The following is a 27,421-nucleotide window of genomic DNA, read 5'->3' as shown; positions in this document are numbered from 1 at the left end:
TTTATCCCTAGTGCATGAACTGGGTTTTTGGAGCCCATTCCCTATGGAGGGATACCTTGCTCAGCCTAGATACAGGGGGAGGGGTTTGATCCTGCCTCAACGGCTGTGGAGGACTTTGTTGACTCCCCATGGGAGGCCTCACCCTTTCTGAGGAGTGTATGGGGGTTTGGTGGGGGGGAGGAAAGTAAGGGGAGCAAGAGGAGGGGAGGGAGAGGGAAGTATGGTTGGTGTGTAAAATGAAAAAAAAATAAATTAAAAACAAGAAATAGAAAGTGCTAGTAATTACAAAGGCAGTATTACCATAGACTATTATAAACTCAAGTAGTATTCAATTTGTAATTTTTATGACAAGAGATTAAAAAATAGTTAAAATGCAAAAATTCTTCACATATAAAATCTAAATGGCCTAATAGAAATTTCTAATTGAAAGTTTGACTTAAATATATCCCCAAATATATCCCAGGTCATCTGCCCTGCTCCACACTGTTCTAACAGCACTAATTTGCACCCAGTGGAATTGGATGAGAGTCGTTGTTAACAACACCCCCACACACACACACACACAAAAGAAGAGAACCAACCCTTTGCCACTGCAGCTGAATGTAGTGTGGCCATCTGACAAAGCAGATGAGGTCTCTTTTGAGCAGCATGTCCTGTCCAAAGCCAAAAGTTCTTAGGGGTTTTTTTCCCCTTCAAATGGAGGATTCTCCATTTTTTTTGCCTCCTAAGTATTCATATCAGCGGAGGCTGGTCCCACCTTTCCCCTTAGCGGCCTTGCCTTTCATCACACTGCTTGGCTGGGGAGAGAGGCACATGAAAAATTTTATTTATCCATTCACCCACTGAAATAGATTCCCAGTGTAATTCTATTGCCTTATTCTTGCTTTTGTTTCCAGGGATTCCGGAGTTCTAGTCGGAAACTATTGCTTCCTTTAACATTTTGGAGCAGCAACTTGTTGCTGTAAACAAGAAGCAATGCTTGCTCCCTGGATTTTCTTCTTGTAAAAATGGTCCAATAGGATGCGGTAGCTCATGCTTGTAATCCCAGCATTCAGGAAGCTGAGGCATCCTTTAATTCCAGCACTCAGGAGGCAGAGGCAGGCAGATCTCTGAGTTCAAGGCCAGCCTCATCTACAGAGTGAGTCCCAGGACAGTCAGGGTTATTACAAAGAGAAACCCTGTCTTGAAAAGCCCACAAAAGAAAAAAAAATTTTTAAAAAGAAATCTGAGACAAGATTACCACGAGTTTGAGGCAGCCTGGGTTAGAATAAAAATCTTATCTCAAAAACAAAACTACAATAACAAGCCATGAAAATGTGTACGGGTAGAGACTATTTTGGATTGACTACTAGATCCCAACTCTATGCAATGGATAAGCTGTGAAGTCCCGCCTTCCTACTTCCCATGACTCGTGGCCTTCATTGTGTAATCTACACTCCTATTGGCTGGTTGAGCAGGCTCACTGGCGCTCCACACGCTCCACACCTGGCAGTGTTGCCCCCTGCAGTGAGAGCCTAGAGCCGGTGTTCAAAGCACCGGAGAATAGCCTCTGCGCGAGCTGCTGTGAATTCTCCCGGGAGACAGAACTAGACAAGCGAAGCCTCACTCCTGGAACTGCTTGGTACTCAAGCTTCCTCAGACATAAAACAACAACAACCATGCACCGGGTAATTTCCAAATTTCGTGCCTTCTTTCAGAGGAAAGCAGACACCGAGGAAGAGAGAGAGGAGAAGCAGAGGCTCTTGGAAGGTATTGCACTAATTCTTACCCCAAAGAGACCTTCTCTTAGACAAGTGTTCCTTCTTGCTTTGGAGACTGAAGAACTTAGAAAACCTCTCCCTGGTTTGGTAGCGCCATCTTATTGCAGTAGGGCATCCCCAGATCCTTATGCTATGCCCTCCTACACCATGCCCTCCTATGCTACCTGCTGGATACCACTCATGCATTGACTCATTCTAGAACTTTCTTGCCCAAAGTAATGACAAAAGGCAAAGAGAAAATAATGACCAATAAAAGCAAAATTATGGTGACTCTAGAGATGGCCCAGCGGTTAAGAGCATTTTTAGTTCTTAGATGACCCACATTCAGTTCCCAGCGCCCATATTTTTGGTCACAATGGCCTCGAACTCTAGTCCTTGGAAATCTGAAGCATTCTGCCCTCCTCCGAGGACTCGTGGTCCATATACATACACTCAGGCTCGTGCGCAAACACACACACACACACACACACACACACAATTTTTCTTTAAAAAAATCTTTAAAATCAAAAGGACAAAGTATAACAAAAGACAAAGAAGGCAGAGGAGCCACTGCAATATAACTGAGGAGCTATTGGCAGTTGATAGCTGCTGGGAAAGGAAGAGCCAGTTTTCTCTAAGGATGTGACCACTGGTAGGTTGACCACACTCCAAGGCAAGCACTAGATGGAAGATTATTTGGGAAGGACAAATTAGACTTGATGGGCTGAAAGAAAGACGGGGAGACTACTAAATTGGGTGACTGGGGGGGTGAATCTGGGAGGAACTGGAGCACGTGGGGTGGATCAACAGGCTCAAAATATATTGCAGGAAATTCTTAAATAACTAGTAAATAATTTTTAGACAAAAAGCAGTTAGGAAATGAAAAAGTGGGGGTGAGAGAGGGGAGGTGTCTGTGCCCAATGTTTGCATTTATCTGCATTCTTTTTTGGGACGTTTTGAACCTTTTGAGATCAGGTCTCCCTGTGTAAGCCAGTTTACCATCAACTCACAACTTTCCCTGCTTATATGTGTCCGAGTGCAGTTGTGCAACAGCACATGTCAGGAGGTCAGAGGTCAACTTTTAGAACTTTCAGGAGTCCGTTCTCTCTTCCCATTTTGTGGGATCAAGGAATCAAATCCAAGTATCAGGCCTGAGGACAAGGGCCTCTACCCTATGAGCCGTTGTGACAGCCCATTAGTTTTGTTGTCTTTACTGTCTATGACTTAGCTTTCTCTTTCTGGGATCAAATGCCTGAGACAAGTTAACTGAGAGGAAGAAAGGTTTCTTGTGGCTCCTACTTTCGGAGTGTTCAGTCAGTGGTTGCTTGGCTGTGTTTCTGGAATTCTGGCAAGACAGAACATCCTAGTGGGAAAAACGTAGGGCAGGAGAGCTGCTCAACTCAGTGCAGGCAAGAAGGAGAGAAAAAGATCATTTTCATCGCAAAGCCCTTCATCCTCAATCCATCAAGCAATATGAATTCATACATAGAATTACTCAGCTAATGAGGTCAGGTCCTTCTTAACCCAAAGGCTTCCCTTTCACTGTGATCAGAACACAAACCACTTTTGTTTTCTGAGACAGGGTGTTTCTGTGTGGTCCTGGTTGTCCTGGAACTTGCTTTGTAGACCAGGCTGGCCTTAAACTCAGCACTCGCCTGTCTCTGCCTCCCAAGTGCTGGGTTTAAAGGCATGCGACATCACAGCCTGGCAGGGACTAAGCTTTTAATATGTTAGCTTGTAGATGACAATTAAAACCAATCTATAACAAAAACCAAGCAAATGAATCATGTATCTTGACCAGTAAGAAGATAGGAACCAAAGTTTACTTACTAACTTTGTATCTCTAAATGTATGCCCTGAAGTCTGCCACTGATCATCTGTCCAAGGGATTATTTTAAAGGTACGTATTTCATCAGTGAGAGTCCAGGAAATAGTGAGAAATGACTGGGATGAATGGTATCCCTCCCTGCTCAGAACGATATCCATTCTAATTAGTCAGCTACAATGTATGCTCAAAGATTCTAGCCTTAAGGCCTGAAAATCCCATTACTATTCACAAGCGTATTAACAAAAGAAGCTGTGGTATCACCCTATCCATGCCACAGACATTCAGGTAGGCAAACAGCTGGCCCACAAACTAGCCGTGTACACTCTTCTAGGCTTAGATGGCTGTTTCCCACAACTTTCTCTGCTAGGGCTTATTTGTAGTATGTGTTTGAACTTGAGAATAATTGATATATTTTTTTCTCTCTTCATCGTTTAGGTGCTGGCATGTTCCAAACAATGAAGGGAGTTGCAACAGGGTCCTGCAGTGGCTCTGGTTACCCTAATGAACACATCCTCAATGCTGGTGTCATGGTGAGCAAGGAACTTCTGAAAGTTAAGCAAAAAGGTCCTAAAGCTGTGGAAATAGATGAGATCATTCACGGATTGAATGCGATCACAGTAAGAGTTGTATCTTCCAGGGACTGCCTTGTGTCTGAGTTCTTTCACCCTAGCCTCTATTCATTCAGCCGCTTTTGAGTAGACATGCTGAAGTGTATGGAAACCGAAATCTAACTTAGAGGGTTGTATGGAACATCTGATCTATTTAGAAAAGTATAAATTACATTATCTATTCCTCAGTATTTAACAATAATTATTAGAATTTATATTATCTTGTAACCTCCTCCTATAATGCAAATAACGGATATGTGTTATTTGATAAGTAGTTATGAGGCGAAAAGATATGTACTATAATCATTTTTTTTAAAAAATAGTTTTATTGAAGTATAATTTACTTACCATGGAGCTCTCCAAGTTTCAAACATTTTTAGATTTATGAAATCTGGATCTAGCACCCCAGTTCAGATACTTATCATTTAAATCTGTATATGCAAATTAGGCTTATTATTAGTGTCCTAATTGACACCAGCAGCAGCAGAATGCGCTACTCCCTATTTGCCAGGGCTGGCAAGAGTGACTGAAGTATTCCCAATCCTTGAAATTTTTAGCCATCTAAGAAGTGAAACACCAGCCAGGCTTCCACACGTGGAATGGCTCTCTGTTGGTTTGGAGACAGGGCACTGAGAGGTGGGAGGGTACACTGGATCATTCACATAGCTATGGGAGCCTGCTGCTTCTTTTATGGATAAAACTGAATGAATAAATTGGTACGGGCAGCTGGAGTTGGAGATTATGCAGAGGGTGAAACTAGGGTTTTCAGAATTGGAAACATGAAAATGAATTTATGTGAATCAATCTTTCATTCATTTATTGCCCCCAAACCAAATTTAATTAATCAACCCTATAAATCAGGAACACCACAATTTCAGTTACTCCTTTGCAGTGCGTTATGCCTATAGCTATATCTGGAGGACGAAAAGACTTTCAGACCTTACTAAAGTGCCATGAGCTGCCGTGACAGTAAGAAGCCGGGAACTAACTAACTCCATGAAGTGCTTGTACGAACATGGAGACCTGAACCAGCACCCACTTAAAAGCTGGCTGCCCCAGCATGACCTTTAGTCCCAGTGCTGAAGCAGAGACAGGGGAGTTCCTGGAGCCTGCTGGCCAGCCAGTCTAGGCAGCCCTGGCATTCTGGTTTGGTGAAAGAGCCTGCCTTGAACAATAAGGTGGAGAACAATTGAAGAAGATCCCAGTGTGGGCCTCTGACGTCTGCACATACAGGCATGAACATCTCTCAAACACACACACACACACACACACACACACACACACACACACCCCACACATTTTACAAGGGTAGGATAAACCAACAGTTTCATTTTCTAGACAGTCACATTTGAACGTGAATTCAACCACCCTTACATACCTTTTCTTAGGAACATAGGAACAAAAGTCTACTCACTCCAGTTAGTGCACTAAAGACAGACCAAAGAAATGACTCTGGCCAAGTCTAACTTGGCTATGTAGTGAGCTTATTGGAGTCTTATATGGGGTTTAGTTATAGGACAACAGGTGACTTAAAGTCAACTCTGTCACCAAAAAGTGTACCCCACCATTGGTGATGACTTCTGAAAGCTGCATCCCTGGAATTCAGAGGAAATAGCTACTACATACGGGTCATTTACAATAAGACTAAGGTGGGGAGAGGGGCTATGGTCGGAATGTATTGTATGAGAGAAGAATAAATAAAAATTTAAAAAGAAAAAATAAATAAGGAAACTATAAAAAATGTCATTAAAAAAACCAGCATGGGAGAAGAACTGCTGAGACTCTCTTAACCCAAGCACAAAATGTCCCATAGGCCAAGACTGTTCAGGTACAAGTTCATGCAGGTTGCCTCGGTCCTTCTCCCAGTTCCTTCCATGCCCCAGGGAACGCTTCAGGAGGCAGGACAAGCCCAACCAGGCGCATTCTGGCCAATCTGCATCATAAACTGTTGCCCCAGGTTGAAGACAGCAGCTTGAGTTCTGGGTGAAGCCTGAGGCTGGGGGTTAGAGGAGGCAGGAGTGAGGAGTAGGGCAGTGTGGGTCTGTGCCGTGGCGTCCTCTTCCTTGTTCAGAAGCTCCAGTAAGAAGAGCAAGGCGCCCATGTTCGCAAGGTTACAGCCTGGTTTGCTGCCCCAAGTCACACAAGCATGCTTGAGAGCCCAGACTGTCGTTGGCCCTACATGGCTCACTGGCACAGCCTTGGCACAGCCTCCTTGGTGGCTTCCCGACAGCATTGCCTGCGTTTCTTCTTCCCTTCAGCATGGCGTCACTCCGCACCAGGCACCCAGGGGCTCTGGAGGCTTCAGGAGCCACAGAAGATGTGAGAGCAAGACCTAAGTTAGATCAGGAAACAACAAAGCCCAGGGCCACTAGATGCTCTTACCATGGGCCAGCAGCTGTGGGGGGGCTCTCGCTGGAAAGTTTTGAGCTTGAAATTCTGCTCCTGAGTGCTTATCTTACGTGTATATATTAGGCAAATGGGTAGTGTATTGGATTATAAACTGCATGTCCAATTGTGTGGAATGGAGCCACCAAATTATGGCACTTCCTTTTTGTGGGATGCCAAGTTATCTTTTAAAAAGTTAGTAAACTGACTTATTTGTGCTCATTTGGTTATATATTTATTACATGTGTGTAATGCTGTATTCTCCTGTAAAATAGTGCATAGGTAAATAATCTCGAATAAAGGCGGTCTTAGTGTTATAGTTCAGGGAAGAAAGGTACAGACCGCTACACATGTAAAACTGACGTCCTTTAGTAGCTGACAGTGGAGGGCAGGCCCTTGCCGTAAAGAACTCCCGGCACCGAAGCTTAGGGGTACAGAGTTTATAAAGGCAAAAAAACCACAATGACATTATTGTCAGGTATAGGCTGGGGGAACTTGGTTATATTAGTTTTGGTTATGCATTCAGTGTGCAATTTGGTTACCCATCCAGGCTATGGTGAAGGTCATGGAAAAATCCCTAATGTGTGGCTAAGGCTGATGTGACTGTTCAGGGCATTAGGGACTGAAAATTGCCTACACAGACACAAAATGAAGCCATGGTAAGATGTTATTTTGGTCATTTCATGAGAGCACGGCCAGCGGTTATTGCATAGGAAACAGACTTATGAATTATCTGTAATTTTTCTTGCTTTTGTACTCTTTTTTACATTTTATATGTTGAACATAAATTATTTTTGTAATGACAAAAGCAAAACATCAGATAAATATGATTGCAATTCGAAGAAATAAAGATTAGATGCCCCCATTTTTCTTTAGATATGGCGCCAACTTAACTGTGATTTTTAGACCCTACAGCCTTGGTTGCTTTCTTCGCTCTCATACTAAACTTGGCCTGACCATGCTTAGCTTCCAAGATCACGAGACTGATAGTATTTAGGGTGGCATATGGCCACTAGATTTATTTTTCTCAAATTTACCTTGACATTCTTTTGTCTCCCTAGATGCTCTGGTCTGGAATCTTAGCATTTATCCCCTCCCCCTTTTCTGTATTGATGCTGGCTTATCCATTGTAGTCAATGTGGCATACAAAAGCAAGATGCTAATGATAGAAGCTAAAGATCACTTGTGGGAATGTGTAGCAACTCTCTGTATTTTCTTCTCAACTCTCCTAACCGGCTCTAAAACTACAGCAAAAATGATTGGAAGCTCAAGCATTATTTCATCAACACATTTCAATTTATGTGTCAATTGTCAACATTATTTGAACTATTGAACAGATTTTCAGGTTAAAATTTAGATTTTTTTTTAAACTTGAGTTTCTTTGAAATAACCATTTTTATTTCATTTGTTTGTTTACTTACTTTCCAGGTAGGTGCTTACTGTGGTGGCCATGATGAACCACCAGAGCGTCACATGACAGTGTCACTTGACTGTATGAAGTCTCTAGTGGATGGTGTTGATCATATCAATCACGATCTGTCCTTCTCTCTCGACATTGTCTGTAAAGGTACACTTCGCCTTTTTATTTACTTATTTGTTTTTGTTTTATTTTTTGAGACAGGATTTCTTTGTGTAGACCTGGCTGTCCTGGAACTTGTTCTGTAGACCAGGCTGGCCTTGAACTCATGGAGATCTGCCTGTCTCTGCCTCCTGCTTGTTGGGATTAAAGGCATGAGCTACATTTTTAAATTTAAAATTAGGTGTCTATTTTAAGTATTATTAATTCGGTTCCAGGTGAAATTTGAAATATGCTAATTTGATGAGAGGGTTTTGTATTACATCTACTACTGCTGTATACTTGGATTTGGGGTTGGATTGAACTTAGAGCTCCATGCTTGTGAGGCAAGGTCTCTACCACTGAGCTACATTCCCAGTTCTCTTCTTGGCTCTTATCAGTTTCACTTCAATATTTGAAGAAATATCTCGTATTATATGTTTTTTTATGTTTTTATTTGTTTGGGTATACTAATATTTGTGCAGTTGTTTTATTTATGTAGATATATAAATAGAATTTCTATTCTAACACTATTACATGAATGAAAAAACATTTCATAATAATTTGAGTGCTTTAAAATAAGGCTTGAAAATACCGCTTTGCCTGTCCATATGTGTGCATGTGTGTGTGCATTCAGTGTTGAAGTCCACTTGTATTTATCTGATATAACACTCTATTGTTTTATATCTAGAGCAATGACATGTTAATTTAAAGAGACTAATAAACTTCAATTTGGTTCAAAAGAGAGTTCTAGATATTGAGGGCAGAGGACAAAATATGGAAGACTTCATTAAACCTTTCTTATAAAGAGCTCATAGTGTCATTGGGAGAGATTGACACATGACTCCATTAAAATAGCCTGATGCAAAGAAACCGTGGGCAAAGCCATAGGAATGGGAGTGATGGCAACAATGAGAGGAAACAGACTGGTCTGTGCGCTGTTTAAGCTGCACTTTACACCCTGCCCAGCTAGTGTCTCTGCCTTTAATGATTAAGTTGGAGAACCAAGAAGAAATGAAAACTAGCAGTTTGCTGCATAATGAAGTGTAAATCTAATGAAATGGAAACCTGATGCCTTTATTATTATAGGGCTTCCCCTCACCTTGAGACAGTGACTTCCTCTATTGCCTAGTTTTGTCTCAAACTGTTAGACTCATGCCATCTTCCTGCATCAGCTTTCCAGGTACCAGGCTGGGCTTTGAAAGATGAATTGAAGGAAAATAGACCATACCCACTGTAGCTTAATCAGGTGCCCTTTAGCTTGGAGAAAAAGAATGACATTGTCCCAGTACACAAAGCCGCTTTCTACTTTACTTTTCTTGGCTGTAAGAACCTGAACTTGATCTTGGTTGTTATGTCAGGAACCCTCTCACGATGACTGCTTGGTAGTGTCTGGGATTTTACGACATGTTTCCTCAGAAATTCTCAGTTTTCAGAGGAAAGGGCCCCTGTGATTGCTGAGCTCCAAAGACAATTAATTAGCCTGTCCCTTTACCCATCAACAACAGGAAGGATGTGAGGAACACTCTTTTCAAAGTGGAAGGGCTTGGACATGTTTGTAGTGCAAAGAGTATGGCTAAAGGTGCTGAAGAGAGCAGGAAGAGAGGATAGGGTTAAGTCCCTGAGCTATACATAGAGGACAGGTCCCAAGGCATAGGTGGAGAGACTTACCTCTGCGAAATAGTTAGTCATAGTAGCAGACTTCTCTAGGGTAAGAAAGACAGTGGCTAAAAAAGAAGTATTGCTGATCCCTAGCACTGGAAACAAGTCCTAAATGACCCAGTCACTTAGATAGAAAATTGTTAGAATAAGTACTATTAAATGAATACTACGAAACCCAGTGAAAATGGCTAAGAGTTCTGTTTATTATTATTATTATTATTGCTATCTTATTATCTGTGTGCTGCTAGATAATAATCAAATCATACTAAGTAAGCTACAGCCTCAGTAATTTCTTTAATGAGACACCAAAAGAAGTAAAACAAAAACCATGTTCTTTTGTCCTATACTGAGTAACAAGTATGTCATTTCCTTCCTGTTCATTAGACAGACACTTCACTGCCTCACTTTGTTTCAGTACTGCTTTCCTTTTTATCTTTTAAATGTTGCATGTGTGCATGTGTTGCCTGCATGTATGTATATGCCGCTGCTTGAATGTCTGGTGCCTACAGAGGCCCTGGAACTGGAGTTACAGGCAGCTATAGCCTCCATGAGGTTACTGAACACAGAACATCTGCAAGAACAGCAAGTACAGCAGGGCGATGGTGGCACACGCCTGAGTCCCAACACTTGGGAGGCAGAGGTAGGCAGATCTCTGTGAGTTCGAGGTCAGCCTGGTCAACAGAGTGAGTTCCAGGACAGCCAGGGTTACACAGAGAAACCCATTCTTAAAAAAAAAAGACAGAAAGAAAATGGCAAGTACCTTTAACCACAGAACCATCTCTTAGCCCTTACCCTTTACAATAAAAATGTGTCTCTTTTTATTTATGTGTACGTGTGTATCTGTGTACACCACGTGTTGTGTGGGTGCCTGCAGAGAGACCAGAAGAATGCATAGACAAGCCACAGGTGGCTGTGGGTACTGGAAGCTGAACCTGAGTCCCTTGCAACATTAGTAAAATATCTTAACCATTCTCCAGCCCTGGGGTTTTAAATGTTAAAAATGTACTTTACATGTAATAGAAACTGTGTCGGGGATTACAGCATAGTGCATGGTGAAATGTCAGATTCCCTTGAATAAAGGCACCCTCCCTCTAACTTGATTTTCTCCTGTGACTGTTACAGATTTTGAACCTTATAAGGGTGACCTGGTAGAAATTGAGTTTTCGGAACAGGGAGACCCACTGAGCAGAAAGGCCATCTCGGTGAAGCCTCTGAAACACTATCATATAAACGAGGTAGTTCACATACTGTACTTGCCTTTGGGGCTGCCTCTCTTTCATTTAGTGGTCACTTTTGCTGCTCAGGATTATACTACAAGTGTTAGGAGACCTAAAATAAAAGCCTTGCCAAAATGAACTTGTTTTCTTATTCAAAGTACTGGAATTCTAAAAGGAAATGACAAGAATAATATAGTTCTTATGATGAAGTTTGAAGTTTATGTAGCCTACCTGGGAGGCGTCACAATGTGGTAAACACCATCAACACCAAAAGTCAGTGATCAGGTTTCTCGGAATTGTTAAGAAAAGTGAGCGGTGTGTCCTTTAAACTCCTGAGCAGTATGTGGGTATGCTATGGGTAGTAAAAACGGAAAACAAGTTGGCTTGCACTCACTTTGTACCAGAGGAAAAATGAAGGAATGTTCTTCTAGCGCAGGTGACGAGGTAGGGGAAAATGATAGCCTACTTAACAACCCATTCCTTCCCCACTCTTCTTTTCGAGCAGTCAGCCTTAACGGGAAGTTAGCAGTCATTGTGGGTAATCTTTAGAACCAAATTCCCTCAGCAGAGGCCTTGTTCTCATCCTCAGGGACTGTTTGCATTGCTGTGAGGTTGGATCTGGACAGGGATGTGCCTACATAGCACCTGAATGATGCTGTTGTGTAGAGTAGGGTGCAAATCTGTGCTGGGGTGAAGGGATCTGCTGGTTAGAGCCAGACAGAAAAGGGACAGACTCTGACCATGAATTACGGTTTCCCACACTCATTGGTACCGTTTTTTTTCATCCCAGGTTTGCATTACCAGAGCAGACGGACGAACTGGGGTGTTAGAAGACACCATCTTTTTCACCTTGGATTCTCTGAAACTTCCTTCTGGATATGTGCCTCAACGAGATGATATTGTCAATGTGGTTGCAGTACAGAGCATTCAATCCCCCTATTTCTGGAGAGCAATCACAATGACCCCAGTACAAGTATCATAGGAACCAAGCCTTTGTAGTTCTTCTTCACCATTACTTCTATGGCTGAGGGGCCTGGTTTAATGCAATAGTTTGAATTATTAAGCCAAAATATATGTTCAATATGTTTTTACTTGGAAACACCCTGATGATTTTGTTGGAAGTATGGACTCACTTAAGAAGGTGCCTGATCTATTCAGAGACATCCCCAAACTGGCTTTTGTCTGTAGCAAAGGAACAACACTTCATACTAGGTCAAATTCTTTGTTTTCCATGGTCAGGAATGTATTGTGCTGCTAGTGGCCCTTGAGCAACATTCAGAGGGAGCTCAGCAAATAGAAGTGTGTAATATCTGAGTCCCCTTATACTGTATACAATGTTTACTTTTTCCATAGCATTTTTCATTTCCCAGTACCTATTCAGTTTGTTAAATTTAATATCTATCTAGTGGAACCCATACTTCCATGTCAGAACGTGAGATTCGTATATACAGGGTTTGTGTTTATCCACAGCTTCTCGGCTGTGCCTGGTAGTTGAGGTAGATGGCATCTTGTTAACTTTAATAAACAAGTTATCTAAGCAACAGTCCTGTTTACCTGTGGTTAATTTGCCATTCAGTCTCCGGGAATGAAATGTTCTGTATGTTATCAGCTGTTTAGTTGCTGGGCATTTGGAAACAAAAACATTGCCGTATGGGGTGTGAATCAGCTTCCACGATCTTCTTTGTGGGAGAGGTGAAGCTTGTGTCCAGAAAAGCACTGGAACAAATCCGAAGCACCATGAAGGAAGGGGACACGGCCTTCTCAAGCTGGAGGCTGTTACTAAGATCCCATGGGTTTACCCCATGAGATTCCTCAATTTTTCTTAACAGCATGTACCCAGATGACTGTACTATTGTGAGGTATGTATCAATGTGTGGTGTCACTGAGAGGTAATGGTGAGTTCTAACTCTGTCCTAAGAGTCAACTTTCTACCCTATGCCACTGGCCATGAGTAAGTTTGATGATGATTTTCCCTTACATTTCTAGTCAGCACTGTTGTGGGATAATCTTTTAGTACACTGTAAAGATGTGTGTCTGCCTAAGGCACCTTCTGATTGGTTTAATAGAAAGCTAAATGGTAAATAGCTAGGCAGGAGAGGATAGGCAGGACTTCCTAGCAGAGGGAGAAAATCAGGAGGAATCTGATGCTCAGATTTCTCCAGCAGACATGGGGAAAGCTAGACGTGCCATACTGAGGAAAGATAAAAAAGTCACATGGCAGAATGTAGATTTAAAAATATGGGTTAATTAAGTTATAAGAGGTAGATGGAGCCAGTCAGTGGTGGCGCATGCCTTTAATCTGGCACTCGGCAGGCAGAGGCAGACAAAACTCCTGAGTTCGGGGTCAGCTGTGTCCACAGACTGAGTTTCAGGATAGGCTCCAAAGCTACGAGAAACCTTGAAACCCTGTCTCAACACACACACACACAACAACAACAACAACAACAACAACCAAACAAAGAGCTAAGTGAAAACAAGCCTAAGCTAAAGGCCAACCTTTCATAATTAATAAGTCTCTGTATCATTATTTGTGAGCTGGTGGTCCTAGCATTAAATTACTACTACAGCACTTCTCACAGTCATTGTATAATTAAAGACACAGGAGTGAACTGCTTTAATCTTAAGTAAATTCTCAGTAACTGTGATACTTATCACACAGTCATCTAGGTATTGGACTAATATCAAAAGCATGCATGACCAGGTTGTAATGGAACCTGGCTCATGCCATTGTCTCTCTTGTTCCTGACCCCAGGACCCATAACATAGGAAAGGAAGGCATGGGGAAGCTTGGAAAGCTCCAGGTCCCTGTGACTATCATCACAGGAGGGGTGGTAGGGACATAGCATTTAAGAAAACACAGAGAAGAAAAGAGGAAGGTGAGCTTAATGAAAAAAGCATTTTCAAAGCCATGGACTACCTACCATATGCCATGGTCAATTGCTAAACTAGGAGAGTAGCAAGCTGGTGGAGGAAGGTCATTGGTTAAAAAAATAAAGAAACTGCTTGGCTGGCCCTCATAGGTTAGAACATAAGTGGGTGGAGTAAGCAGAACAGAATGCTGGGAGGAAGAGGAAGTGAGCTCAGACTCGACATCTCTCTCGGGAGCAGGCGCCTCAGAAGAGACGCCATGCTCCCCTCGCCAGGCCAGACACAGGCTATGAAGCTCCGACCCAGGATGGACATAGGCTAGAATCTTTCCGGTAAGCGCACCTAGCTGTGCTACATAGAATATTAGAAATGGGCTAGTCCAGGTGCGAGAGTTAGCCTAGAAGAGGCTAGATAGAAATGGGCCAAGCAGTGTTTAAATGAATACAGTTTGTGTGTTGTTATTTCGGGCATAAGCTAGCCAGGCAGCCAGGGTGCTGGGGACGCAGCCCCGTTGCTCTTATTACTACAGCAAGCATGTACTTTATACACACAGGGAAGAGGCATGGTGAAGAAAGATAACATACCTTATGAGGAAAACCATATTCATGGGAATTAGATACCCAGAAAACACTCTGAAGTACTTATTTCCCTTCTGTAGCTATGGGAAAATTTGAGAAATAAAGACCTCCTTAGAAATCCTATGAGTATTTAAGATTCCTATTTCATGATGGAAATATAGCAATGAAAAATGAGGCAGGAAAATAGGGTCAGACACACAAGACTGTGAGTCATAAGATTACAGTAACTGAAAAAAAAACATCCATTTGACTGCCGTAAGGATTGTGGGGGGGGGGAAAAACAACCCTTCTAGCAAAGAGCATTAATCACCTAAACAGCAAACAAAGGGTCCACCCTTTCAGAGAATCTTTACTTTCCCTCTGTAATAAAAAGTACTTGGACGCATAAATGGGGTTCTTGAGCCACACACTCATTTGTTTGAGGAGCATATTTTATGCCTTTACTTGTACTTCTAATAAAACTAGACTTTAATTATTACTACCATATGTCTTGCTGAAATCTTCATTAGAGATGGAAAGAACCTGGCCTTTATGTCATGGTTGACCTGAGAGATTCCCTCCAGTAACAAGAGGCAAGTTTTTGGTGGGATCCCAGCACCGCAGAAAAAAGAAATTAAACTGCCCTCTTAATCTAATTATGCACTAATGGTCAAAGACTAATTTCTTCCAATATAAATTATACTAGTTTGAAAAAGGATGGTTTATATACATGTCTGTCTTTTTTAAGTTGGAGAACGGTCACTTTAAGGGATTATATAGGAAAAAAATAAACATGAAAGAGAACTTTTGCTTTTCCTCTAATGCGTTTTTGTCTAAACATATGTTTAGTTATATCTAAAGTTTCAAATTTATGACATCACACTTTTTTATGTTTCTCTTTAAAAATGCACTTGGTTTTTCAAGATAGGGTTTCCCTGTGTAGCTCTGGTTGTCCTGGAACTTTCTCTGTAGACCAGGCTGGACTCAAAGTCAGAGATCTACCTGGCTCGGTCTCTTGAGAGCTGGGGGTAAATGTGTGTGCCACCACAGCACAGCACAAAATACACCTTTAAAAAGGCAAGTTATTAAACTATTAGTTTGATAATGAGTCTAAAAAATCTTCCAAACATTTGCTAACATTTGTATTCAGTGACACTCAAGGAACTCTATCTTTGAAGAAAAGTGTAATGTCCTTCAACAACGAAAAGTAATGATACATTATTTTTTTTTAGACAGAGTTTTACTCTGTAGTCCTGGATAGCCTGGAAATGGCTTAGGTAGATCAAGCTGGCTCAAACTCCCAGAAATCAGCATGCCTCTGACTCCTGAGAGAGTGCTGAGGGTAAATGTGTGCTCCACTAGGCCCTGCCCTCATGATATCCTCCTTCGCGTTACTAAGGACATGTGTTATTTAACTGCAGACCAACCCCAATGACATTTGATACCCTGTGGAAATGAAATTCTTGAATGTCTTAAAATTAGTATGTAGGTAGGGCATGCTGTGGTACATGCCTTTAATTCTAGCACCTGGGAAGCACAGATAGTCAAATCTATGAATTTAAGGCCAACCTGGTCTATATACCAAGTTACAGGCCAGGCAAGGCTCCATGAAAAGACCTTGTCTCAACAAACAAAACCAAACCTAGTATAAATTATCAGCTTGATTGATGTATTAACTGTTTAATTCCAGGATACTAATGCAGGCCCTTTAACACATTTTCTTAGAATGGGCTATGCAATTCAGTTAAGTATGGAAAATGGATTGGAGCAGTTTTTTTTCTCTTAAATAACAATGTAAACTAGGCATAGTGGTGCCCACCTGTTGTCTCAGGTACTTTGGAGGCTGAGATGCAGGGACTACCTGAGCTTATACACCAAGTTTATTTTTTAGTTCAGTGTTAGAAACCATCATGGCAATCACGGTAAGATCCTGTCAGAAAAAGATATGAAATAAAGCCAAGGTACCTTTGTATACCTGATGTTTGTACCTTTGGGACTGATATACTAAAGACTAAAGTCAATATCCAAACAATCATTTTTATTGAAAAAAGTTAACAATGTCATAAAGAAAAATCCACTCTATTATAACAAAAGAGTGAAAGCTTTGACATACAAGAATAGTTGATACTGACACAACTGGATTTTATTCAAAATAAGGTAAGACAAGGTGAACAAGCTAATGACTAAAGACCTTGCCGTATCAACCAGAATTTATCTTAAACTATGATTATTCGCTGGCACCTGAACCGTGTTCCTTAGGATGCATCATGGACTGAAAAGCCTGTTGAAGGCTAACCATCTCTTGCTGATGCTGTTAAGGAAAAGAGATAGTAAACAGGTTTATTTCTTACTGTCAGTGTATTCCTACAGTAGGAAATAAAATATTTCAGTGCTTTTATTAATTCCTATTTCTGATTTGAAATACAACTTACAGATTCTTTCATAATTTTTCTTCGCAGCCTGTTCATTTCTTCTTTAAGTTCATTGTGTATATCCATAAGCAGACAGTCGTTCTTCTTCTCCACATCCTCCAAATTCTAAACACAAAAGGCTAGTTTAGTCCCATGGCATCTTTCATCCCAAGTTCTAAGTTTTAAAATAAAATTTCAAGAGAATTTTAAGTATTTTAGTAATACACATTACTTTGAGAAAAAAGAAAAAAAAAACAAACCTAATACACGAAGACCCAAATTACTACTGTTAAGCCACAAAATAACTCAGACATCAACCAAACAGAGTTATAGAAGATACAATGGCACACTGTGCTCAAGAAGCAGTTTTAGTGAATGTTAAGGTCAGGCTGAGGCCGGAGAGGGCAAGAGCTGGGCACAGTATCACAAACTTTGCAGGCGCCACTGGGAGAGCCTGAAGGCTAACATGTGGAATATAGACACTTTCTCTTCCAGAAAAAGGAAATGGAAAATAGAGAAATAGGAATTCTGAAAAGTCTTCTAGGCAACCATCATAACTGCGAACATTTCTAATGATTTTCTCAATCATCAGGCTACAATCTACTTAAAGACAAAAAGTCAATATAGCATGATGTGACAATAAATTTACCAAAGGGAAAAATAATCTATAGTATGAGATCATTTTCAAGTCATTAATAGCAAAATTTATATTATTGTTTTGTAAGAGAGTATCTCACTTTAGTGACCAGCTACCTTCCAACTGTCCACTCATCTGTCTTTAGCACTAATACTGCACCAATGTGCTGATCATTTAAAAATGATGGTTTAAATCTTTCCTAATCATTTGCCAATCATTGCCATTACATCACCAACCAAGTGACAAATACAATGTTAAGTGCTATGAAGAAAACAAGAGAGAATAATACATAATTGCTCATTTTTCCAGAAAAAATAAACATTTTAACCAAAAGCATAGTGGCCGTGAGGTGGTGGTGCACTCCTTTAATCCCAGCACTCGGGAAGCAGAGGTAGGCAGATCTCTGTGAGTTCGAGGTCAGCCTGGTCTACAGAGTGAGTTCCAGGACAGCTAAGACAGTTATAAAGAAAAACCCTGTCTGGAAAAGCCAAATATATGTATGTATGTATTATATATGCATGCATGCATATAATTTATTATATATATATATGTGTGTGTGTGTGTGTGTGTGTGTGTGTGTGTGTGTGTGTGGCAAGAACTATGAAGAATGAATTGAAAGTCAGAGCAAACAGTTTTAATAGTAGAAGCAAAGGATGATGAGAATATTAAATAGTATAAGCTAGGATCTCAGCAATAGGACTTAAATAAATAATGAAGCACTATGGAAATGAAAATCGTCAAAGTCTAGTAGTGAAAACATGGGCTATGAAGAAATTTGAAAATAGTTTCAGGGAATATTAGAGCAAACTTGTAAGAGCTGCATTCGGAAACACATAAAATAATTTTCTTTAAAATATTTTAAAACTATTGTTTATACATCAACTTACTAGCATATACTTAATTCTCAAGGAACAAATTTTAATCTTTGACTATTAAATTCTAGGATAATGGATAAGTTATTTTAGCCATTGGAATAATTTTAAAAATTGACATGCTAGAAAAACCTCCCTACTAAATTTCAAAACAAGGTTTAATTTAACTTGGGTCCTTCCTGGGGCTGGAGAGATGATTCAGTAGGTAACAGCAGCCGGTGCTGGAATTGATGACCAGCACCCACAAGGCTGCTCTCAACTTTCTGTAACTACAGTTACAGGATATCCTTTGCACTAAATATTTTCAAAAAGGTATTTTGAGCCTTTCCTGTTTAATATATATAAGAATTACAAAGATCATAGAAATGATATGTAGACTTTCTCTTTCCAGTTCAATAAAGAAAATGAATATACTTGAAGTATGACTATTAATATATGTGAAGCATATATCTATGGAAAACTCATAATTTGCCATCTTCTATCTGAAATAACCACCATAAAACCATTAGAATTCTACAGATCTACCACATCAATTAAAAACAATTCATTCAAAATGGAAATTACCTTATTCTGGTAAGGAAAATGTACATTATATCTTTAGGAACATATTGTTATCATGTCTAACATACCTTTATGAACTGCTCATGTATTTGTTTAATTGTTTTCAGTCTCTTGCTCTGAACGAGTCTACACTGTTGAAAAGCCTTTTCTTCCTGTTGAAAATCATTCTACAAATACAAAAGGAAAAACTGTATTAACAGTTTAGTAATGGTTGGTTGTTCTGGGCCTCATACATGCACGACAAACACTGTCCTTTTGAGCTACAGCTTAATCTCTAAAACTTTAAATTAAAAAAAAAGTCTATTTTAAACTCAGAAAAAATATTTTAAAATGACTAACTTTATTATTTCTCTTTAATAACCATTATGCCTGTTTAAATTATTCTCTAAACACTAACATGTTATAAACCTTCTTCATTAGCTTCCTAAAATTATAGGCCAGATAAGGTAGATAATCATTTTCAAGACACCATTTATTCTTGGAAATTTCAGTCTCCAAACAAGCCCAGCTTTGTTTTCTGAAACTAACACAGGAATAGCTTCTCTATGCATATTAATTAGAATTGTGATACCAACCATTAGTTTTACATATTTTTCCTGCACTTTCTGAAAATCCAAATCCCATTGCTGAAACAGATTTGTAAATGCCTGAGCAGACTCTTCGTTAAGCTTTGCCCTGTAAACATAATAATGAATGGCGTTACTTCTTATACTAGTAGGAAAGTAACATTCAAGCCAAAATTGAGTTGATACACTATTATAGTGGAAAAAGAAAGTAATAGCAGTTTAAATATTCTGATGAAAAACTCAGAAGTAAAATTAGATTTACACTGATTCCAGAAGTGCTTCTTCCTAAAATAAAAGTCTCCCCTCTCATGGGGACTTTTGAAACCTGGAAATTTTATCATATGTATATCTATTTTCAATATAATATTTTCTCCAAAAAGTTTATTTTTCATTTTTTTCTACTTAATATAGAGTCTTAAAAATACTAAATGATTTTCAAACAAAACATTTCACTAAGTTCCCCACTCCCCATTTTGGCACAGCCACAATCTAGTATAAACCAAGGGGTCATATTCAAATTGACCTCTCTCTACACCATCAGCTATGGTTAAATAACAGTTATTAGATTCTATTCATCTAAACTTAACTAATTTCAGGAGTGAATAATAAAATACCAATTGTTATTTAAAGGAGAAAAACCTAATCTTCATTGGCTTCTGTGAAGCAACACTATAAAGATAGGAGGTCATGAAGGCACCTGCCTAGAGAAAAGTCAAATATTTTCACTAGAGACTCAAACAGAAAATGACATTTTTCTTAAGTGCTTTACATAAATATATATTAAAAATTGGTACAGACAGGTTTTTTGTTTGTTTTCTTTTGTTTTAGGAAAGAAAAACCTTACACAGCATCTTCACGTGAGTTCCAAACTTGTTTCATATTCTGGTCAATTCCTTCCAAAGACTTAGTATTTGTTTCCAGTCTTTGTCTCTTAGCAGTAAGAGCACGGTTAATGTCAACTGTATTTTAAAAAATGTTCATTAGAATTCAATGCTTAAGAAATTACTTTGTTCTCACACATTCAAGTAATTATAAATTCTAATAATGCTCACTCATCAATAACAAACATTTAAACATTTAACATTTAAAACTATAGTGTCAATATGATACAGCTTTCATATTTTGAACACCTAGAATTTTAGATTTTCTGACTAGGTCTGTTCAGTCAACAATTTCTATGAAAACATTCCAAATCCAAAACTCTGAAATCTGAAGCATTTCTGGTCCCAATCATTTTTAATAACCATATGGTAATTAGGATTTTCCTAACTGAAGACGTTTTTAGAGGTGACAAAAATGAACTAATAAACAAAGCAAAGGGGAAGTATAGGATTTATGAAAAATAATTAAATAAACGCTAACTACTTCTAAAATTTATAAAACACTCTATACTGGAAGCGTGCATTTGCCTGAATTCTTGTTAGAGAAGATGGAATAAAATTGCTTATTAAAAATATACCCTAAAAAGGTTAATTTGTCAACATTATTTGTAAGAGAGAGTGAATGAGAGGCTGGGGATGTAGTTGAGTTTAAGCACTTGCCTAGCATATCTTGTTTTGTATGCTATGGTTACTATTTATATTTCATTAAGCGTTTATAGGGCTTTTTTACCACTATGGACAGCAAGCAGTTCATAAAAAATTTAAATTTCAAATATGCTGTGGTAGCAAAAAAAAAAAAAAAACCCGACAGTGCACCGCTGCTAACTCCAGCACTGGAAAGGCAAAGACACACAGATCTCTGTGAATTTTTGGCTAGCCTGGCCTACATACCAATTTCCAGGCCATTTAGAGCTACATTGTGAGACTGTATCTCAACAAGAAAAGAAAATTCTTATCAGTTACTTTTAATAAGCATAAGAAATTTCTATTATATAAATAATTTAGAATTTTAGTAGCTAAAATTTTTTCATACAACACATATATGGAAGAGATAATTTCAGCAGCTAACACACGTATTAAACAACAAATTATAAAACATGTATCTTGACACCACTAAATAGAGAACATCTTTCAAAAAAGCTGCTTATATGAGTAATCCTTAAAGAAGCCTAATTTTAACTGTTTTGTAAGTGTATATGAATGGGGGCATTTTGCTTTCATCTGGTTAGGTCTGTGTACCATGAGCCTCATTTCCACTGAATCCAAAAGGCATCACTGGATCCCCTTGGACTGGACTTACACATAGATGGTTGTGAGCCACCATAAAGGTGCTGGGAATCAAATTGGATTCCTTTGGAAGATGCCAGTGCTCTTAAACGTCGAGCCATTTCTCCATCCCCTATTAACTCTTAAAATAATACTATCCTTGGTTGGGTTTGTTTGTCCCTGTAATCCCAGCACCTGTGAGGTTGTCAGGTGATCTACAATATTAATGCCAGTCTGAGTTCCCTATTAGACGATCTCAAAACAAACAAGTAAACAAGCAAAAGTGAATATTCTCCCCAAGAAAGCCGATGTAATTGATCCTTAACAAACTTCGTAAAACAAGGTTTTAGGGTTCAGATTTTAAACCTCTGTTGGCTATCTAATTTTCTTCTTAGATTATAATTTATTAGAATGAAAATAGTAACAAGGAGTTATATTAGAAGCTTCAGTTTTATACTGCCTAGAAAGGAATGCAGTATAAATCCTAGGAAATAAAATGATTTTTTAAAAAGAAACTGATATACAGAATAAAAGAAACTGATATATAGAAATAGTAGATGGTTTCCTCTTTTCTTCTTCTAAAAAATCCATTGAAGTCACATATGTCTAAAAGCATTATTTTTACTTTTCTCATCATGAAAAACTATAAGGAAGAATATGATGCTAAATCACAAATATTTTATGAAAATCTTATAAATGAGAACAAAGCATTGAAGAGTAGGCATGTAATATACTGGTTAACATATTATATGCAAATTATTGTGTAGTTTTAAATAATTTTCTTTAAAAAAGTATCTTTAAAACATACCTGAAACTCTTCCACAAAGAGCCTCTACCTTTTCCCTAAGAAGAAATCACATTTTAAAAATGGCACTGTAGTTCAGTAAAAGAGCATTTTCCAAGCATTCACAAACTCCCCTATTAAATATCAAATACAATGACAAACACTGTTTTGTGAAGGATTCATAAGATATAACAGTTTGGAAAAAATAGCAAATGTCAAGTATCTTATATATACTACCTGTTACATAAACAAAGCAAGTATTTCTTGAAATATATTATTCAACAGTCAAACAATTTTTAATATATTACCCCATATCTACAAACAGTTCTACGGGACTTCTCCTTCCAGGTGAATCACTTGATGAACTCTGTTCCACTGACAAGAAAAAAAATTTTGAAATTAAGAACACTTCTAACAAACAGTAATAAAACTATGTTTGCAGTTTTTTCAGACATTGACAACTTAAGCTTTTGTATTAGATATAGAAATGCAATTTTTTCTTTGAAGGTTAGATGAAGTTAAATCAGGATTCATGACCATGTGTAGGAATAAATTTTGAAGTGTTTCTAGGATAAGATTACATAGCAAGTTATTTATCAATCAACATGTTAGGACTTCAAAGGCAAGATACACTACATGGATTTCTAAAATTTAGGTATAGGGATATGGAGAGTAAAGTACACAGAATAAACTAACAAATTGTAAGTGTATTAGATTCAATACAAAAGAGCTGGAGCAAAGTATCAACACATTCGATGCCTTTAAATTTTTTTATGTTATTATTAGTAGTAGACACACATCAGTGTGGGAATCAGAGAACAGCCTTCTGCAGTAGATTTCTTTCCTTCCTTCTACTATGAGGGTTCTGGGAATCAAACTCTGGTCCTCCTGCTTGCAAGGTAAACACTTTTACTCCCAGAGCCAGTTTGGCAGCCCCCAACATTTGACATCTTATACCTTGAGTATCACTCGGAATTGAAACACAGAAATCCGGTTCATCGTCTGAGTCATAAATTACTATGTGCTCTTTCTCCGCATGTGAGCTTTCAGGCTCTTGGGGCTCTTCCGGATCCCTTCTTGCATGGGGAAACATAACTGTATATTTTCTGTTTGAAAACACAAGAAGAAAAACAAATCTCTCAAAACAACTGAATCCAAAGGTATTATTTAAGTAAACTGAGAAAGCTATCAAATAAAATCAAGATGTTCTTTTTTTATATATTATTTATTTATTACGTATACAATATTCTGTCTGTGTATATGTCTGCAGGTCAGAAGAGGGCACCAGACCTCATTACAGATGGTTGTGAGCCACCATGTGGTTGCTGGGAATTGAACTCAGAACCTTTGGAAGAACAGGCAATGCTCTTAACCACTGAGCCATCTCTCCAGCCCCCAATCAAGATGTTCTTATGTGAATAAAGTGTTAACAATTTTCTTACTTTACTGCATCCAAAGGAAAACAAAAATGGCAGTTGTCAATGTAAAAATGATACACAATAGTGGAAAAAGTAAAGGGTGCTCGGGTTGTTTCTAATGGATTTGAGGCTGACCCCAGAAGTATAGAGATAGTGCCTAGAACATTTCTGGCCTTTCAGATCCTACTGAGGACCCTATTCCCTCCTCACCATGCCAGCTCCCCAGTTCTACCAGGGTCCCTGGAACCTCTGCTTCCCTGGGCCTTTTGTTGTTCCTTATCCCCCTAACTCTTAATCCCTTTAGCTCCCCCCACCCCTGTACTCACCCTTTCCCCTAGAGCCCTTTCCTCACACTGAGTTCCTCCAGGACTCTAGCTCCTACACGCTTTTCAGTACTGCACTCCCTCTCCAATACTAAGGACTAACACTTCATACTCAGTCTAGCTTGTCACTGCCTTTCATGTTCTCCTTGTCCCAAGAGACTCCATCCCTGCTAACCTTTTCCCAGCTCTCCTAACCTACAAGCTCCTCCTAACCCTCTAAATCTTTCTTACTTCTACCCTCTCCCCAGTTCTGCCTCACCTCATACACTCCCCAGTTCTTCCTCATCCGTAACTCCTCCCCAGTAACCTCTCCTTGACTCTTCCTCACCCCCAGTTCTTTTCTTCTGTCTGCTTCCCCCTTCCTCCTCACCCCATTGCAGTCCTTCCCCCAGTCCCTCCCAAGCTTCTCCTTGTCCTTACTCCCTATTCAGGTCCTCCTCCTTGGCAACCACTATCTAGAACCTTCTAATCCCCAAGACCTCCCCAGATCCTGACCTCTAGCCCCTACCTAGCTTCAACTCCCCAAGTCCCTCCTCATCCCTTTTCCTTCTGGTTCCCCATACGTCCCCAGCATCTTCTCACCTACAGTCCTTCCCAAGATCATCCTCACATCAGAGCTCACCCTTGTTCCTAGCTTCTCCCCAGCTCCTCCTTACCCATAACTTCTCCCCAGCTCCTCCTAACCTCCCAGTTCCTCCTAACCACCAATAGCTGTCCCCTTGTTTCTAGTCCCTCTCCAGTTTATTCCTCATCCCATCTAGCATCTCCTACCCCTTAACCCTACTTACTCCTACTTATTCCAGCTCCTCCCCAACATCTAGTTCCCCTTTGTTTTTTCCATTTGCCCAGCTCCTCACTCCAGCCCTTGTCAAGTTCATCCTCACCCCTAACTCCTTCCTAGCTTCAACTCACATCCAGCTCCTCCTTACCCTTGGCCCCTCCCCAGTTTGGACAGCCAGCCTCTCCTTTCCGCTCCCCAAATCCTCCTCACTATGTATTTCTTCCTAGCTTCTCGGGCCTCCCCAGCTTCTCCTCATCCCCAATTTCCTCCTTGCTCCTAATCACTTCCCTGGTTCCCCCTCACCCTTAGCCCCAACAGCCAACTGGCCTCCAGCCCCTCCCTGTATCTTCATTCTCACTCTAGCTTGTCTTTATTCCTAGGCCCCATGCTACTCTGCCGCACCACCCTCTGCTTGGAGTTGCCACCTCCATAATGACAGCAGAGACCTCCCCCATCCTCTAAGCTTCCCTTCCTTCCACTTAGGCTTTAGTCTGCTCGAGGAAAGGAACCTCTGTTTTACTATCAGAGGCCTCAATGGGGTTCCCGGCCTGGGCCACCTCCATTTTACTATTCAGTGGCCTCGTTCGGTCACCTCCATTTTACTGCCAGAGGCCCCACCGAGGTGATGGTCACCTCCATTTTACTGCCAGAGGCCCCACCGAGGTGATGGTCACCTCCATTTTACTATCAGAGGCGCCAGCAAGATTCCGGTCACCCCCATTTTACTACTAGAGGCCCCGGCAAGCTTCCGGTCACCCCATTTTACTATCAGAGGCCACGGCAAGCTTCCGCTCACACCCATTTTGCTATCAGAGGCCCCAACAAGCTTCCGGTCACCCCCATTTTGCTATCAGAGGCCCCAGCAAGCTTCCGGTCACCCCCATTTTACTATCAGAGGCCCCGGCAAGCTTCCGGTCACCCCCATTTTACTATCAGAGGCCCCGGCAAGCTTCCGGTCGCCCCCATTTTGCTATCAGAGGGCCCAGCAAGCTTCCGGTCACCCCCATTTTACTAACAGAGGCCCGGGCAAGCTTCCGGTCGCCCCCATTTTACTATCAGAGGCCCCGGCAAGCTTCCGGTCACCCGCATTTTACTATCAGAAGCCCCGGCAAGCTTCTGGACGCACCCATTTTACTATCAGAGGCCCCGGCAAGCGTCCGGTCACCCCCATTTTATTATCAGAGGCCCCGGCAAGCTTCCGGTCACCCCCATTTTACTATCAGAGGCCCTAACAAGGTTCCGGTCACCCCCATTTTACTATCAGAGGCCCCGGCAAGCTTCTGGTCACCCCCATTTTACTATCAGAGGCCCTAACAAGGTTCCGGTCACCCCCATTTTACTATCAGAGGCCCCGGCAATCCTCCGGTCACCTCCATTTTACTATCAGAGGACCCGGCAAGGTTGCGGCCACCTCTGTTTTGCTATCAGAGGCCCTAACAAGGTTCGGGCCACCTCCGTTTTACTACCAGAGGTCCCGGCAAGCTTCTGGTCACCTCCATTTTACTGCCAGAGGCCCCGGAAAGCTTCCGGTCACCTCCATTTTACTCAGAGGCCCCGTCAAGCTTCCGGTCACCTCCATTTTACTCAGAGGCCCCGGCAAGCTTCCGGTCACCTCCATTTTACTATCAGAGGTCCCAGCAAGCTTCCGGTCACCTCCATTTTACTCAGAGGCCTCGGAAAGCTTCTAGCCGCCTCCATTTTACTCTGAGGCCCCGGCAAGCTTCCGGTATCCTCCATTTTGCTGCCAGAGGCCCCCCGACGATGTTCACACCTCCTCCATTTTAATATCAGAGAACCCCCCCCCCACGATGTTTGCACCTTCTCCATTTTACTATCAGAGACCCCTGACGAGGTTCGCACCTCCTCCATTTTACTATCAGAGGCCCTGACGAGGTTCGCACCTCCCCATTTTACTATCAGAGACCCTGACAGGGTTCACACCTCCTCCATTTTACTATCAGAGGCCCCCCCACAAGGTTCGCACATCCTCCATTTTACTATCAGAGACCCCTCCCACGATGTTCGCACCTCCTCCATTTTACTATCAGAGGCCCCGATGATGTTCACACCTCCTCCATTTTGCTATCAGAGACCCCCTACGAGGTTCGCACCTCCTCCATTTTGCTATCAGAGGCCCCGGCAAGCTTCCGATCACCCCCATTTTACTATCAGAGGCCCCGGCAAGCTTCCGGACACCCCCATTTTACTATCAGAGTCCCCGGCAAGCTTCCAGTCACCCCCATTTTACTATCAGAGGCCCCGGCAAGCTTCCGGTCACCCCTATTTTACTATCAGAGGCCCCAGCAAGCTTCCGGTCACCCCCATTTTACTATCAGAGGCCCTAACAAGGTTCCGGTCACCCCCATTTTACTATCAGAGGCCCCGGCAAGCTTCCGGTCACCTCCATTTTACTATCAGAGGTCCCAGCAAGCTTCCGGTCACCTCCATTTTACTCAGAGGCCTCGGAAAGCTTCTAGCCTCCTCCATTTTACTCTGAGGCCC

The 27,421-nt window shown here is 40.8% G+C and overlaps 2 protein-coding genes across 2 annotated transcripts; one reads left to right on the top strand and one right to left on the bottom strand.

The window, feature by feature from the left end:
• The first annotated feature begins 1,658 nt into the window (after positions 1-1,658).
• On the top strand, positions 1,659-11,976 carry LOC121437501 (cancer/testis antigen 55-like). Its single transcript, XM_041637368.1, has 5 exons — positions 1,659-1,749; positions 4,003-4,184; positions 7,989-8,127; positions 10,900-11,012; positions 11,785-11,976. The coding sequence occupies exons 1-5, from the start codon at positions 1,659-1,661 to the stop codon at positions 11,974-11,976; spliced, it is 717 nt and encodes a 238-aa protein (XP_041493302.1).
• A 4,670-nt stretch (positions 11,977-16,646) lies between these two features.
• On the bottom strand, positions 16,647-26,537 carry LOC121437500 (synaptonemal complex protein 3-like). The gene is made up of 9 exons (XM_041637367.1): positions 26,413-26,537; positions 23,355-23,503; positions 22,706-22,772; positions 22,422-22,456; positions 20,311-20,425; positions 19,476-19,575; positions 18,969-19,067; positions 16,852-16,956; positions 16,647-16,730 (listed from the first exon to the last, which is right to left on the bottom strand). Exons 1-9 carry the CDS (start codon positions 26,535-26,537, stop codon positions 16,647-16,649), a joined length of 879 nt encoding a protein of 292 aa, XP_041493301.1.
• Between the last annotated feature and the right edge of the window lie 884 nt (positions 26,538-27,421).

This window comes from Microtus oregoni, unplaced genomic scaffold (genome assembly GCF_018167655.1).
Source record: "Microtus oregoni isolate MIOR12 unplaced genomic scaffold, Mior012 000052F_ref0000163, whole genome shotgun sequence".
In the NCBI taxonomy this organism is placed as follows: domain Eukaryota; kingdom Metazoa; phylum Chordata; class Mammalia; order Rodentia; family Cricetidae; genus Microtus; species Microtus oregoni.
Note: the sequence above shows the minus strand (reverse complement) of the source record. Positions and strands in the feature narration are given on the sequence as shown.